At 34.6% G+C, this 14,051-nt stretch overlaps 1 protein-coding gene across 2 annotated transcripts in view; it reads left to right on the forward strand.

Moving 5' to 3' along the window:
- Window positions 1-9,805, forward strand: part of Mtpbeta (mitochondrial trifunctional protein beta subunit) — a 241,179-nt gene extending 231,374 nt beyond the window's left edge. Inside the window, exons 15-16 of one of the 2 annotated variants that reach the window (XM_090391842.1) lie at window positions 6,403-6,480; window positions 9,576-9,805. In XM_090391842.1, coding sequence (XP_090247968.1) covers window positions 6,403-6,438 — 36 coding nt within the window. In that variant the 3' untranslated portion in view covers window positions 6,439-6,480; window positions 9,576-9,805. Of the gene's footprint in view, window positions 1-6,402; window positions 6,600-9,575 lie in introns of those variants that run through there. The other variant, XM_090391841.1, reaches the window with a different exon arrangement.
- Window positions 9,806-14,051: the final 4,246 nt, after the last annotated feature.

Here is a 14,051-nt window from a genome sequence, read left to right on the forward strand (position 1 = left end):
GTGTTAATCAACTATTTATGTTATCGGTAAGGCTTCTAGTCAACAGTAGGCTATTAGTAGTTAAGTTTTGGGGAAGTCAAAAGTTATACGTGGATTTTCGAACAACAGGGGGAATCAGTGCCCCTAACCCCTGCTTTGTTCAAGGGTTTACATAAATAACTCATCGGTTATGATTGATGGAAATACAGGAAAATGGATAATGTAATATCAGGTACAAGACTAGAGGGTTCATCTGTATGGATTACATTAAGAAAACTGGCATTGAACATGATGTCAGAATCTGAGGTTGAAGAAATTTGGTTTGAAAATCAGCAATAAAAGTATAAACTCTGAAAATAAGTAGGAAGATAGAAAGCATTAACTTCATTCTGACTGGAGAATCTCAGACCAAATTTAACATTTCAGCTGTTTAGGCACAATTTTTAAAGAACTTTAAAATTTGTAATAAAATAAGCAAATATGTAATTGTACTTGTATTGTAATTGTATATATATGTAATTGATCTCTTGTATATTGTAATGTAATTACAATATACAAGAGACCCATAATGATTGAATAATTTAAAGAGAATAAAAGAAAAATTAACCAAAATACTAAATTAGCACTATAGAAGATAGTGTTCAAACTTGTAACTTATGGATATGAAAATTTGGTTGAAAATTAAACACAGACACACCATATAATTATAGTGTTTATAAGAACTTTATGATATGCCTTATATTTTTTGTAAAAAATGAGGGGAATGAGCAGATACTGTCAACAGCACAATTCTGTTATTAGGAATAACAGGGTCAACTGTATATATTGCTTCTATATAGTGAATGATATAATCACGTAATCACAAGAAAGATATTTATTTAACCAAATATTTCGGTCTGGAAATAGCAGACCATCGTCGGTGGTATTACAAGAACAGTTTAAAAAATATACAAGCTAGAATACTAACAATAGATCGTTGAAATTAGAACATGCCGCGTGATGTTATATCACTAAGTATGAAACGAAATATTTTGAAGTAGAAACATGATTGAATTTGCTATTAAAAAAAAAAAAAAAAAAAAAAAAAAAAAAAAAAAAAAAAAAAATTCTCACATAGTTCTAAATGTAGCTAAACGTTCTACTCAACGTGCTTATAATAAACTAAGTCAACATCTTAACCGTAAATATGAGGCTCTTTCGTCTAAACAATCCAAGCCATTCATAACTCCAGATAATTGGATTGTAAATATATCCGGACGTCCTTTGACTAAAAGCGAAACCCTCATCCTTTCAAAAGGACATGATTTTTCTATTGTTCCAAATAAAATACCATATCTAGATTTCCTAGTTAACATTGAAAGGAATCTTAATCATCTAACCAGCGATAAAGCTAATGCTCTTCGCCTAGAAGTCGCTTCTTCTCTACTTAAGGCTAAACTTCCTCCTTCTAACATATCTCCTTCTGAAATGAAATCTTTACAGTCCTTGAGAAAAAATAATCACCTCATTATCACTAAAGCTGACAAGGGAAAAGCAACAGTAGTTATGGACTCAGTAAATTACAGAAGAAAACTTTCTCTTTTGCTTCGAGATCGCTCCACATATCAAGAAATTGATTATAATCCAACCAACAGACAACTAAAGAAATTAAATTCTCTCCTTGATGAAGTCATCAGTTTGGATAAAGACACAATTGAAAGACTTAAAACTCATTTTGCAAGACCTCCTAGATTTTATGGCCTTCCAAAAATCCATAAGATTGACTATCCTCTTCGTCCAATAGTAGATTGCATTGATTCTCCTACTTACCGTATAGCCAAATATCTAGCTAAATTACTGAAATCTTACATTGGCAACTCGAGTTCTTTTTTAAAAAACTCCTCAGATTTCTTAGAAAAATTAAAAGATGTCTCATTACAACCTACAGATCTTATGGTTAGTTTTGATATAGAATCTTTATACACCAATGTACCTCTTAAGGAAACTTTAAAACTACTTGCTGACATCTTTCCTCAAGATATTATAAAACTATTCGATTTCGTTATACATTCTGGTTATTTCATATGTCAAAACAAATTTTATAGCCAAGTAGAAGGAACAGCCATGGGAAGTCCTCTTTCTCCAGCTTTAGCCAACTTTTATTTGGAACATTTAGAAAAAGTCCTCTTCACATCTAGTTTCCCTCTACCATCTTTTTGGGTAAGATATATAGATGACATATTTGCTATTTGGCCTCACAGTAAAAACACTTTATCTTCCTTTTTAAACAGTATTAATTCCTTACATCATCGCATAAAGTTTACTATGGAATTAGAAGAAAACAACCAGTTATCTTTTTTAGACGTTCTCCTCATCCGATCATCTTCAAATATTCTTACAACTACAGTATACAGGAAACCAACATTCACAGGTCGTTATATTCTGAAAGAATCAGCCCATCATCCATGTCATAAAACAGGAATTATAAAATGTCTCATCAAAAGAGCCAAAACTAATTGTTCTACTTTTGATTATCTACAGAAAGAACTTTCTACTATCCAGCAACACATGAAACTCAATGGCTTTTCTGAAAAAAGTATTCAACGTCTTCTTACATCTTATAATCCTCCACAAAACAACAAAGATTCAATACGTCGAGTACCTATTCCTTATATCTCCGGTATTTCAGAACCTATCGCAAGAATTTTGAAGAAATATGATTTAACAGCTACGTATTCTCCTATTAACAAATTGTCTTCTCATTTTCCTTCTCCTAAAGACAAACGCTCAACTTTATCTCTTCCTGGAGTTTATCAAATTCCTTGCAACTGTGATCTCTCTTACTTTGGACAGACTGGACGCTCTCTTGAAAAAAGAATCCAAGAACATCAATCATCCATTCTTCACAATAAACCTGAAAAGTCTGGTCTGGCTCAACACGGGATTGAAACTGACCACAGCATCCTTTGGTCCAAAACGCGCCTCTTACATAGATCCCGTTATAGGTTCGAACGTTTGTTCAAGGAAAGCGCGGAGGCCTTGCTCCATCATCCCAACCTGAATCGTAATGACTGCATATCTATATCAAAAATCTGGGAAAGCCTAATCAAGATTACTCATTAATTTTTTTTTTTTTTTTTTTTTTTTTTTAATAGCAAATTCAATCATGTTTCTACTTCAAAATATTTCGTTTCATACTTAGTGATATAACATCACGCGGCATGTTCTAATTTCAACGATCTATTGTTAGTATTCTAGCTTGTATATTTTTTAAACTGTTCTTGTAATACCACCGACGATGGTCTGCTATTTCCAGACCGAAATATTTGGTTAAATAAATATCTTTCTTGTGATTACGTGATTATATCATTCAGTCTTATGTCGCAAGTATCCTTAAAACAACAAATGCTTCTATATAAATAACTCATCAGTTATAATTGAAAGAAATACAGAATGCGGTCGGAAATATTATCAATGCAGGTGTGTGATGCCAAATAAAAGGCTAAGATGAAGATCTATCTCAGTATTGGAGACCTGATATATATAAAAAAAAAATATTATAATAATAAAAAATTGATTTGGAAGAAATTTTCCAATAGAAAATGTTATCTTAGTTATGTAATATTATTACAGTATCCACTGTACTCATTGTGGATGCATATCAGACATAAAAAAAGTTGTGTAAACACCTAAACAATACTAACCAACCTGCTAGTTATTAATTACTTATCCTCTTCCTGCCTTATGTTACCTAAGGCTGAGATCCAATTCTTCTAGATACCTATTTTGAGCTACCAATTCAGCTTCTCCCAGCAAGCCATTCTTCTTTCCTTTTATCTTCTGGGATCCGTGTTTCTTTCTGCCGTCTATTCTTTTTTGTTCAGTGAGACAATATAAGTCATTGTTTGTTATAAGTTGGGGACAAAATATTTTAAATATTTTATGCAGACATTCTATCTGAAAACTTTAATTTAGCTTTCTGTTTTTCATCAGTTTTCATGTCTCTGATCCATATGACAATATGGCCTTAACATTGCTACTGAAGATCTTTATTTTGGTTTTATTGTGATATTTGGATGATTTCCATATATTATTTAATTTTCTAAAATTTGTTTTTGTCAATCTTTGCATTATATCCCTGTCAGTTCCTCCTTCAGTATCTGCATTTACTCCCAAGAATTATTAACTTCTTCTATGGCATGTTGATTGATTTTAATTACGTTATGGCATTCGCTGTTCAATTTAAGAACTTCTGTTTTAGTCATATTTACTTTAAAACCATCCATCTCGGCTGTTTTGTACAAGTGTTCCAATTTTGCTTGCATATCAGTGTATTTTGATGATATTAATACTATATTGTATAATTGAGATCTTCCAATTCAGAGGATACTAATAAAATTGTTTTTTTTATACCATCTGAACAAAGTTTATACATGAAATTTTATTTACGATTGTGTATGCTGGTACAGTAAACTTCTTGTCCATTAGTTTATTTATACAAGTTACTGCGCTGCATTCCTGTTGTTTATTACCTTATCAGTAGGAGCTAAACCCATGGAAATAAATAGAAATGATGAATGCAGAACTAGAAATAGTTTTCTTATTTATAGAAAAATGAATAAATATCATATAGAAAACTATCATTCCACAATTTTATATACTTAAAAAATAATATTTTTTTATTTATTAAATTAACCCATATCTCTAAGTGTTCAGGCTTTCATTTATGAGTTTCCAGTAAGGATTTACTCGTCTAATCAGTAGTTTTCTTGAATGAATATATATTCCAGGGATGAAGACGTGGATTTTTTCCCTCCATTGGATGCCTAAAACAGTAAATCCAGCTGCCTTTACTATATAAACACCACTGCCAATGAATTTTCTTCATATTAGCAAGTGACCAATTTAAGTATATTCATGGGCTAGGCATTAAGATTAGCAGATGATGGTGATGAGGAGAGGAAGGGTAAAAGTTTTAAATACAGATTTCTTTTATGAGCAAAACTAATCATTTGAATTTTTTTGCATGTCGGTCCTCCACTAGTGTGAATAACAGCCTGTAGCTTCTGAGGCATTGACTTCACCAGATGGCTGAGGTAACTCTAGCCATGCCTGTTATAACATTGTCCACAGCTGTGCCTTAGACACCAGTCCCAGATACATGATCTGATGTCTTGCTGTACAGCATCCCAGAGAAATTCGATTGTATTTAAATCCAGGGACCTTAGGGCCACTAGTCCCAAACTCAGATGTGTTCGTCAAGCCATGACTGGGTGGTTGCAGCCCAGTGGGGCATCACATTATCCAGCTGAAACAGACCATCCGCTGCGGAATGCATGTAGGCCATGACAGTGTGTAGGTGATCAGCCAGCACATTCTGGTAGCTCAAAGCATTTAAGGACCTCTCCAGACACTAACAGATCAAATCTATCACATAAGAAGCTCCCCAAACCATCACGGGGCCAGGGCCTCATGCTGTCATTGCCACACCTGCATCCTCCAGTCAGCTCAGTATAACTGATAACAGGATTCATCAGACTACACAACTCTGGTCTATTCTGCAGAGGTCCAGCTTTGATGGTCCCAGGCGAGGTGCAGTGCTTGATTATGAGATGTCAACAGTGGTACATGATTAGGGTGTCAGCTCTCATAGTATGCAGGATATGCCATACCATTTGCTTGTTAATGCTACTTAGACCTCTGACATTGAAACTGGATGTGATTGGTTCCATGGTTGGTCTGTCAACCGCAGTCATCAATGGCATACTTGCTGTATATATATATACCCTTGATATGGTTTTCCTCGAGAACCCTAGGGTTCTTACTACTTGGACAATAGAATGAACCCCCCCCCCCTCTGTCTTGCACCAATAATATGTCCACAATCAAAGTTGCTGAGATCGCCACATTTACTTATGTTTGTCAATTGCGATACACTGTTGGGTATCCCTTTTTGTCTGCCTGTTTATCGTCTGCATTTGGTTTGGGTACATTCCAATCTGCGCAGGGGATGCTGGCATCACTTTCCATCAACCCTATCTGTAATTTTTTGTCCATTGAGTACATAAATTAGTCATTAATAAATAAGTTTTGAATAAGAAAATGGAAAAGTGTCCCAGGAAAACCACCAGTATAAAAAAAAGTGTCATGAACTGCCATTTATTGGTGCTGCTGCATGCTATGACATAAAATAATTTATATGAATAGCAGAATAGAGGCATGTATTCATAAAGCATATTTCAATCTGTTTTTAATGTGAGATAAACATAAAATATAAGAAACAAAAGATATGCCATAAAAAGCAAAAATCTGGATGTTTCTTGTTTTTGTCTAATTTATCATTTGCTCTTAATATATTATTTATACAGTATAAATATAAATTAGTACAGTTTATTAACACTAACATTACTATACAGGATTGTTATCTTGTCTGATTGATTGCAGGGTCATGGCATGATTATTGAACATTATCCTCAGTGAAGACACAACAAAATCTACAGACAGAAAAGGCCATTTTATTCTGTGGGTATAATTATTGATTGAAAATATGTCATGTAAAATATCAGTGTATTACGTGAAGCTGTACAGATTTTACAAAAATATTTGAATTATGAAAAATTAAAAGTTTTTATATTTTGCAAGTTTATTTTAAAAATCATTTATAAACAAATATGTGGTAGTTTATTGCACAAATTTACGTTGAAGGACTTAATGTTTCATAATCTCAGGAAAGATTTTAGGCTATATTTCAGCTCACACAGGTAATCCAGTTTTCTTATAGCAAAGGTTACAAGAGGACAAGAAATTTTCGATACTACATGGTAGCATAAACAAGTGAAATCAAACATTAGCATGGCATGAAGCATTTTTTTTTAATTGATTGATTTAGATATGTCCATTATTTAAAAAATAAACTATTAAAAAAGAAACAATTTTTCACAATCAAACTTGAAAACTGGCTATCTTCCTCTTGTGAATACTTGTTACTAGTATAAATAAAACTTTAATTTTATGGTTTATATTTGAGCTCACACAGGTAATCCAATCCTCTTATAGTGAAGGTTACAAGAGGACAAGAAATTTTTGATACTACATGGTAGCATAAACAAGTTAAATCAAATACTAGCATGGCATGAAGCATTTTTTTTTAATTGATTGATTTAGATATGTCCATTATTTCAAAAATAAACTATTAAAAAAGAAGCAATTTTTCGCAATCAAACTTGAAAACTGTCTATCTTCCTCTTGTGAATACCTGTTACTAGTATAAATAAAACTTTAATTTTATGGTTTATCTTCTGTACTTGAAGTAACATTATTTTCTTCAGTTATCACTATGTTTAAAAGTTGTGGCTGAGTTTCATCAAAAATGAGACATACACACACCCTTTTTTAAATAATTTAGATTTTATATGTTGTCTATTATTTGAGAAATAAAGTGAAAAAAGAAATCTTCAAGAAATATATGTTCTGGAAACTGGTTATTTAAAAGGTGGGCAGGAAGGAGAAGAGAAATCAAAAAAGTAAGAACTCAAACTGGGTCATTTTGCTGCTATTTTATAATGCTGAGAGCCGAATAAAAACATTTCTAAGTTCTGTTCAACTGTTTTATTTAAATTGTATTAATTACCTGTTAATTTTCTCAACTATGAATAAGAAATTGCAAGTTAAAGAGAAAAAAAAAGTAGTTGAAATATGATTATTGATAAAATACTAATAAAATAGTTGAAATATGATTATTATTTCTTTCTGAAAGTAGGCTTTTAAACATCCAAAATGTTTTTGAAATGGTGGATATACACACATCCAGAATTAAACTGAATTTGATTCACATTCACTGTGCATCAAATATTGTTGCATGTGGTGGAATTCTACCAATTTTGATGGGACTGAATTTGTAAAATGCACAACATGTATTGCACATTGTTCTCATTAGTGCATGCTACAACTTTGAAATAAATACTACTTAATTCAGATTCTGCTATCTTTATCTAGCAGAGGATGTCAGGAGTCTTAAGAAAGTGTGGTTGAATGATAGTTAGGAGGTGGAAAGTCGGAGAAATTCATTTGAGGCTGTCTGATGTGAACTATAGGCCAACAGGACTAAATGTGTAATTGGAGGGGGGGGGTGCAGGTGAGTATGGCTCGAGGCAGCATAGAGGTTAGTATGAGAGTGATCACATGATACAAAATGTAACACCCTAGGTTAACTGGGGCAAAGTATGAGGAAGGTTGAGGAGCTTTCAACATTGGTTAACACAATTTCATCAAAAGTTATAGACATTAGTGAGATGTGGTTGACCGAGAATAGAATGCAAGGGATGTAGTTGTGCAGGGAGAACAGGATGGGAGAGAGGCTTTTGGAGGGCAGTTCATTTGAGGATGTCTGATGTGAACTATAGGCCAACAGGACTAAATATGTAATTGGTTGCTGCTATAATCCAGGGGTATAAGGGAAAATGTAAATGATATTCACTCACAGATTACCATGATGAGGTTCAGAACAGGTCAAGTAATTATTATGGGATTTCAACTGTGGAGACAGACTGGGAGAAGAAAATGAAATTTATACAGATTGAGACAATTATCTGATGCAACATGTAATAGAGGGGACACGAGGTTCAAGAGTGCTCGATCTAATCACTATATCAGAGAACTTAACCAAGTGCTTGCATTTGGAGAAAGTGATCATTGTAGTCTGACCTTTGAAGATTGCCAGACATGTAAAATTTTCTATTAAGAAGGATATATGTGGAATTACAAAACAGGTGATTATGACAAGCTGAGGAGCCGCCGCAGAGCTAGGCATAAGAATTTGGATGGTGCATGGGAGGTGGTCAAGGGGTGTTTGAAGAAAGCTGAATCTGAATGTGGACGAATAACTTCATTAAGCAGGAGTTGCACATGGTTTTGTGAAAGGTAGGTCTTTCCTTAGAAATTTGCTTCCTTTTGATAATCAAGTGATAATGGAGTTGGATAATGAATATGGCTGTTCAGTGATATTGCTAGACTTTGCAAAAGCATTTGACAAGATTCCGCATAGAACTATTGCATAAATTGGAGCAAATGGAGATGGATATGAATCTGGTGATTTGGATTAGAGGGTAACTGATGGACAGATATCAAAGAGTGTTTTATGGAGGAGTTGAGTCCAGGAGAAGGCAAGTGACTAGTGGTATACTATAGGGGGATACTTGGTCCTCTTGTTTATATCAATGATATAGGAAATATTCAGTTGTTTGCTGAACTCGGATGAGCAATAGTAAATGAAATTGATACGTTTATCCTGTAGGAAGACTTAGGGAGTAACACCATACTAGCAGCAAATGGCTACCAATTTAATGTGGCCAAGTGTAAGGTGATGCACTTTTGGAAGAGATCAGAAGCTGTGTACTACACTGCTCAGAACAATTAGGAGATATTTTAGTTTCTGTTGGATAATTATAACTATTGGGTACTTTATACATGAATAAATCTTTCTTACTTATGGATAGGGTGTAAGCGATGAGATATTGTTTAAATAATCGATATTTATTACGAATTTAACAAATTATACATTTTAGCATGAAATAATTTTAACAAGAATAGCCAAAAAGTCTTTTGTTTATTTTTAATAGGGCATATGGTCTCCCTTAACAGCCAAAACGGCAGTACACCTTGATTGCATGGGCCGGATAAGATGATCAAACAGTTCTTGAGGGATATTTCCCCACTCTTCTGCAAGAATAATTTCAAGCTCTTGAAGCGATCAGTTCGACAAGTCTTAACATGATTTTGTACACAGTTGTGTATTCTATACTGTTGTATATTAAGGATATTTTAAAATAAATGTTGCATTTGTAAATTATTTTTATAACTATAATTTACAAGAAAAACAAAATATCCTCTCATTGTTTTGAGCAGTGTATATTGATTGAACCGAACAGCATGAAACTGTAGAGGCCAGGGACTTGGATGTGATTGTGGACAGGAAGTTGCAATTTAGAGGCCATATTGCGAATGTAACCAAAACAGCATGTCAGATTATGTGGTGGTTGAAAAACACACTAACTAGCAGGGATAGAGAGGTTATTGTTCCCCTATATAAGGCCACACCAGACCAATCATAGATCTGGACTCCCAGATTCCTTGGGGATGAAGTTGTGGATGGAATCTAGAGGCGAGTAACAAAGATTGTGACAGGTCTGTGGAATACTCCTTATAAGAATAGAATTTAAGTTATTAAAGGGGTTTTATAGGATTGACACTGAAGACGTTTTTCAGTACATGGCAAGAAAGGAGAGAGAAGGAGAACAAATAGTCATCAATAGAAGTTGTGTAAGAGAATGGGTTGGCAAGGATGTTTAGGACTAGATTTTTTGCTGGAGGATGGTGAATTGTTGGAGCGAGACAATTCTTACAGACACTGGAAGATACCTTCATTATACTTCTAACCATCACAACACACACAAACTAAGCATTATCCATATGTTGAAAAATAGAGCACGTAAGTTTATATCAGAAATATCAGAAGAGGAGGATACACAGACTGAAATCTCACTAATAGCCAAAACATTATCACAAAATGGATACCCTCCGAACATCATCAAAAAATATCTATACCGTGACAACCCCAGACAAGAAGAACCAAACTCCCAGCACATTTCTACTGTAGTGATTCCCTTCATCAAGTTAATTTTTATCAAATAGCCAGAATACTAAAAGCCCACATCAGAGTGATCTTCAAACCAACCACCAGCATCAAACATTTTTTAGGATCATTCTACGAATATCCTGGAGTATATTACATTCCTTGCTCCTGTGGTCTCGCCTACATCGGACAAACTTCACGGAGTTTGGAGATCAGACAGAGAGAGAGCATGTTGGTGATGTAAACCATGCCATATTTAGACGACGATTATAGACATTGTTTATTCAAGGAAGCCACAGCAGTGTTAAAAACTGGCGGAAACCTCAACAGAAACCAAGGTACTATTCTTAACAGTTCGTAGAAAAACCTCATCCTCTCTCTAAATCCATCTGAACTATAGCTAGCAATCACATTATGCGTTTACAACAAACACGCATACATGATAATGATTAAGAACAATAAGTCCACTCAGTCTCTGTCACATGAACATGCAACCTTAGCTACTAGAGTGTTTACAACGTTTTTATGTTCCTTTCAATTTGCATTTACTAGTATTTTTTTATACTTTTCCATCAACGCCTTGAAAAAGCTAGACAATTTGCTAGCGAAACTGGTAGGCAAAGAATGTTAAAATATTTGTATATGGTCAGTATTAAACAATAAGTTTTTATGCTTAACAAGACTACATCCTCTGCAGCAGTTCATTCCTGTATTTTCACTAATCAGTGCCATCCTTCCATAATCATTCTTTCTTCTACTGGCCACATATCAAAAAAATTCCCTAGGTTTTTAGCCATATTAGCTAACTACTGTTCATACTGCACACTTTCGTTACCCTTATCAAGCAAGTCACTTTCCTCGCCTGCTCTTTGTACTTCTCAGGCATACTCACTTCTTGATTTAACCAGTTCACACCTGCTTTATTTACCCTCTTGAACTTTGGAATACATTCTGATATCCCTTCTACAAATAGTTCATGAGTAAGGCCCGAGCAATATTCATATCCTTTTCATCCAGTTCCTCATTCCAAGTTATTACTGCAAGCTGTTTCCTGAGATTTCATAATTACCAGACTTACCATCCCACATATATCCCATTCTAACAGAACTCAATTTACTGGCCACCCTGCAAGTGATTACCTCATTATCATTCTCAGCAGGTGGTGGATGATTTGACATCCCATTTATAGTAACATCATTGGATAAGATGATCAAATCCAATACCATTGAGCCTTGTGTGCCCTTTCTTGCATACTGCATAAGGTAATTGGCTCTCAAAAGCCTACACATTTCCTTCTCATTACCATCCATATTACCAGGTCTATAACAACATCCAACTAAATATTTCATCATGTTCACCTCTACCTCACCATTTTGCCTCGGAACTGTGGCCATTATTTGCACCTTGTGAATCCATCTTAGATGAGCACAACTTCTCTCCTACCATCAACAGCACTCCTCCTGTCATCTTTAATCTAACCATGTCTTGCTTTCTCCAGCAACTTTGGGGTGAATAAGCTCAAAGTAATAATTTCTTCCCCATTATTTTGAATACTTCTGGCATTAGTAAACAAACAAATAATTTCTGGCTCTACAAGTCCTGTGCCACCCAGTTGCATCCTCAAGTATGACAAATGCTACAACTTTCTGCACACCCAAACTATTCCCTCCTATCCAAGGCCATTTTGATCCTTGTTTGCCCACTCACGTCTGAATCCAACTTTCATAAAGTGTCTCCCTGTCCACCCCCTGTGTGTTGTGCTTCCACCCTCTCATTTACTTCACTTGTGAAATTTACATCTCCATGTGTAAGCCTCCCTACCCTGCTTTCTTATCACCTCACACCACCTTAGATCTATTCGTTACCCCTACCAGTAATAATTTCTCCAGCTGACTCGCACCAAAACCATTGAAATACAGCCCATCTTCGTTATAGTTTCATCCATCCCACACATTCAAGAAATGTACTCCTTTTTCCTTGCATATCTGCGCCAACATATCTTTCATAATCTTTGCTCGCCACCTCAATTTATCACTATCATACCTTGGCAACATCCTGACTACCTTTTGTTATCACACTGTTATCTTTTACTCTCCTTAATAATATCCTAATATCCCGTTTGACATCTTCAATTTTTCCCATTCAAATCATTTCTCCTACTGCAACCACACCACCTCTTTTGCTCTCTTATTCCTCGTGTCCAATGCTTCAATCATTCTGCTCATTTTACCTCCAGGAAAACAAACCTTATGTACCTCCTCATTCACCACACCTCTAATAATGGAATCTCTTTTCACTCTTCCATAATTGTTTGTAATTTTTTTCATTTTGCATGCACTTCATCTTGCTCAATTCTGCTTTCATGTCTGGATCCAATATATGGTAACACGAAGATTCATGTCTGATATTTTCATGTGGTTTCATGCGATGCTTATGGTTACTTTTGGTTGTGCAGTAGACCTCAAACAAGGATCTCCAAAGATAATGAATTCACTCATGTATCTTCTCCTGAGCGACATTCTGACCTTGTAGTTGAAGCTGCTGATCATGTACTTCATGTAGTAGGCACTGTGAATCTATCCCAAGACAGACAAAACTGCAGTTTCAGATAATAAGAGTGAGACACTAGGTTCAATATCTTCCATCATAACTTGTACATCTTGACAAGAAGTAGATAATTCAGGTTATACAGAACAATGAACTAATATTTGGTTATCTCCACATAGGGCAGGCTCTAGAATTTTTGCCGCCCCGTGCAATCCATTACTTGCCACCCCAGCACCAACCTCAAACTAACTTTTGGAATTTTGAAAACCATTATGTTCAACATTAGTTTCATGACCATTAATTTTAAATATAGTACCATTGATGCACTGATAAAGTGATTAAAATACTGCATATTCATAAAATAAACTATCGACTTCATCAGTTGACAATTAAATGAAATGTAGTTATAACTTATTACTTACATATATGGAATGATCTTCACTTGTACAACGGTTAACTGTTGAGTTACACTTAACTATAGAATGTACACGTTATAGTTTTAGCACTATTTTCACATTATTTTAATTAGAATTTATATTGTTTTTAGTATCTACTGATTAAAAATACACTTTTCTTGCTTTCATATTTGCAAAATCAGAAATTAGGTCTACATAGTCTAATTTCTGACCGATTTCATGTTCAATTGAAATCATGGCAAGTCCTTCCAATCTAGTTTTGGCCATTGTTGAGCGTAAGTAAGTTTTAATAAGATTCAGTTTTGAGAAACTGCACTCACCACTTGCAACTGTCACAGGCAATGTCAGTAATATTCTTAGGGCGACAGCGACATTCAGAGCAAAGTTATTTTCAACAATAAAACGAAGAACTTCAATTGGCAGCATATTTTCTGGGTACTAATTTCAGTTCATCACATAGCTCAATTGCATCGATGTCTCTATTTTCTTCATGTGTTAAA

This window comes from Typopeltis vanoorti, chromosome 4, assembly GCF_054136105.1.
Source record: "Typopeltis vanoorti isolate ZY-2024b chromosome 4, IOZ_Tvanoo_1.0, whole genome shotgun sequence".
Taxonomy (NCBI): domain Eukaryota; kingdom Metazoa; phylum Arthropoda; class Arachnida; order Uropygi; family Thelyphonidae; genus Typopeltis; species Typopeltis vanoorti.